Below are 2,916 nucleotides of genomic sequence, written 5' to 3'. Positions count from 1 at the left end.
ATCCATGACAAAGACACACTTTAATGTTGTATTGTGCACCAAATCATGAAACTGGTATTTTATATTCAGCAGGTGGAGTATATAGACTCAGGCCCAGCTGTATCATATATTGGCTCATCAGTTGATCTATTATAAATAACAATAATAATAATAATAATAATAATAATAATAATAATTGTATTTTATATAACTGACTGTGCTTCTTGTACTGTAGCATACATGTATGTTGGACTATCCTTCATTGATAGATCATCAGCAGTACTGTATGTGTGTGTGTGTATAATATAAACACAATCTGATAATCAGTAGTTTAACTAACTTTGTAGTATAAGCTGGACTGAATTCCATTTCAATCTCCTTATCTGGTTTTCTATGGAATTGTAAACTACTACAAATTTTAACATTAATTATAGCAAAAACATGTACCTCTTTTGCTTGATATTAGTTCTTTTATTATATACAACCAGTACCAGTATAATAATTATAGATACAGCTAATAGTGATGCTAATACTGTCACACTGACTATCCATCCAGTAATACTTCCTCCATTATTCACTAATACAGTAGTTGACACAGTAGCCAATGGAGTAGCCAATGGAGTAGTCAATGTAGTAGTCAATGGGGCAGTTGATGGAGCAGTCAATGGAGGAGTCAATGGAGTAGTCAATGGAGCAGTCAATGGAGCAGTCAATGGAGTAGTCAATGGAGCAGTCAATGGAGCAGTCAATGGAGTAGTCAATGTAGTAGTCAATGTAGTAGTCAATGTAGTAGTCAATGGAGTAGTCAATGGAGCAGTCAATGGAGCAGTCAATGGAGTAGTCAATGGAGCAGTCAATGGAGCAGTCAATGGAGCAGTCAATGTAGTAGTCAATGGAGTAGTCAATGGAGCAGTCAATGGAGCAGTCAATGGAGCAGTCAATGGAGTAGTCAATGGAGCAGTCAATGGAGCAGTCAATGGAGTAGTCAATGTAGTAGTCAATGCAGTAGTCAATGGAGCAGTCAATGGAGTAATCAATGGAGTAGTCAATGCAGTGGTCAATGGAGTAGTCCATGGAGTAGTCAATGGAGCAGTCAATGGAGCAGTCAATGGAGCAGTCAATGTAGTAGTCAATGGAGCAGTCAATGGAGTAGTCAATGGAGTAGTCAATGGAGCAGTCAATGGAGTAGTCAATGGAGTAATCAATGCAGTAGTCAATGGAGTAGTCAATGGAGTAGTCAATGGAGTAGTCCATGGAGTAGTCAATGCAGTAGTCAATGGAGTAGTCCATGGAGTAGTCAATGCAGTAGTTAATGCAGTGGTCATGGTACTAGTTTCAGTAGAATAAGAAACTATAAACACAAACATGCATCATGTTTGACAGAATCATTTTACTTTTTGATGATACTAAAACAGTGGCCAATGTGAGATCAGTAACAATTATTGATTCTGTAAAGATTTCTTAAAGTGATAAGTATTATATTTTGTTTTAAATTTTACTTGATTCATCAGGAGTTAATTGTATTTCTTGTCTAGCTGGTCCATTCATATTATAATTATAAGGTATTATACTCACAGTATAGTTAGTATATGGTATTAACCCTGTGAGATTATACATTCTGTTGTCTCCACCAGTGATATTAACAGTACAACTAGTGTTTGAAGTGATGTTAGTGTATGTGAGGTAGTATCCAGTGATTGGTCCATTCCTTCCATTGCAAGGTACTTCATCCCATGAGACAGTCATTGACACTGACTCTACTGATGAGAATATAATATCACCCACTGGTGCAGTAGGGGCTACAGAAAGAAATGACAAGATACAATGATAATAATAATTATTTTACTAGTAAAAAGTGTTGTTGCTGAATAATTAGTAGTCAAATAAGCTATCTCAGCTCCATATACTCCAATAAGATCAAAGCCACATTGACTGTAAGGAGGTATGCCAGTTGAAGTATGTGGTGATGAAACTGATGTTTCACTATTACTAGTGACTGATGATTCACATACTCTCCTACATCTCCTATTAATATTATAACTAATTGGTACTACAGCAGTTGGTGGACTCCATGTTATTGCAATGGCTGAAGCTGTAACTAGAGTAGCTATAAAATTGTTAACTACTGGATCACCTAAAATACAATAAATGACATTTTTATTTCTATTATAACTTACTAAAAGTTTCCATAACTGAAGCATTACCACTAGGTAGAGAAGCTGATCCATAAGATACTACATAGAAAGTGTATGTAATCCCTCGAATCAATCCTGATGTTATATTGATTGTTGTTGAAGCAGTAGTGTCTAAACTAATAGGAGTATTACTAAACAGTTGATAGTAGACCTCATAACCAGTAGCTCCTGATACAGTAGACCAGGAGAGTTTTACATGAGCTAAATCAGTACTTAATCTTGTAGCATTTAAACCAGTTGGAGTATCAGATACTGAAAATATATAAATAATAATTATTATTGATAATAATCACCAACCTGATACATTCAATGATGAAGTACTATTGACTGCAGTAACACCACTAATGGTACCACTAGTGACTCTGTCATTAGATACAGTACACTGATAGTTACCAGCTTCTCTCAGTCTCACTGTTACTCTCACTCTTGTAACAGATCCTGATCCATTCACTATCACACGAGACAGTTCAGTAGATATTCCATTCCCATTCACTGAACAACTGACAGTAGTAGGAGGACCATCAGAGACATTGAAACTCAGACTGAAGACTGGAGGAGTAGCTAATCTACTAGTGGAAAGGAGAGAGAAATGCATAGTAGGATCAGCATCAGGACCATCTGTAAAAGAGGCACATTAATTATAGTCTATATTCATCACATACTATTGTTATTGTATCCAGTATCAGTATATGCTCCAACCCCTAGTGTTTGATTCACTCCATTCTCATCAGGAATGATACAC

At 36.1% G+C, this 2,916-nt stretch overlaps 1 protein-coding gene across 1 annotated transcript; it reads right to left on the bottom strand.

Annotated features, from left to right (window-relative positions):
- Positions 1 to 6: 6 nt before the first annotated feature.
- Positions 7 to 1,502, bottom strand: LOC109587910 (hepatitis A virus cellular receptor 1-like). Its single transcript, XM_020004127.1, has 6 exons — positions 1,479 to 1,502; positions 1,374 to 1,427; positions 427 to 1,330; positions 320 to 385; positions 196 to 261; positions 7 to 126 (listed from the first exon to the last, which is right to left on the bottom strand). Exons 3-6 carry the CDS (start codon positions 1,302 to 1,304, stop codon positions 66 to 68), a joined length of 1,071 nt encoding a protein of 356 aa, XP_019859686.1. The 5' UTR covers positions 1,305 to 1,330; positions 1,374 to 1,427; positions 1,479 to 1,502; the 3' UTR covers positions 7 to 65.
- Positions 1,503 to 2,916: the final 1,414 nt, after the last annotated feature.

Source organism: Amphimedon queenslandica, unplaced genomic scaffold (assembly GCF_000090795.2).
Source record: "Amphimedon queenslandica unplaced genomic scaffold, v1.1 AMPQUscaffold_12394, whole genome shotgun sequence".
Classification (NCBI taxonomy): domain Eukaryota; kingdom Metazoa; phylum Porifera; class Demospongiae; order Haplosclerida; family Niphatidae; genus Amphimedon; species Amphimedon queenslandica.
The sequence above is the reverse complement of the archived record's forward strand: the minus strand, read 5'-3'. Positions and strand labels throughout refer to the sequence as shown.

Coding starts and splice junctions, on each gene's coding strand:
- LOC109587910 (XM_020004127.1), bottom strand. CDS start 1,304: ATGACCACTGCATTAACTACTGCATTGACTACTCCATGGACTACTCCA. Junction 262..319: donor AGTCCAGCTTATACTACAAA/GTTAGTTAAACT, acceptor ACACACATACAG/TACTGCTGATGATCTATCAA. Junction 127..195: donor GCTACAGTACAAGAAGCACA/GTCAGTTATATA, acceptor TATTTATAATAG/ATCAACTGATGAGCCAATAT.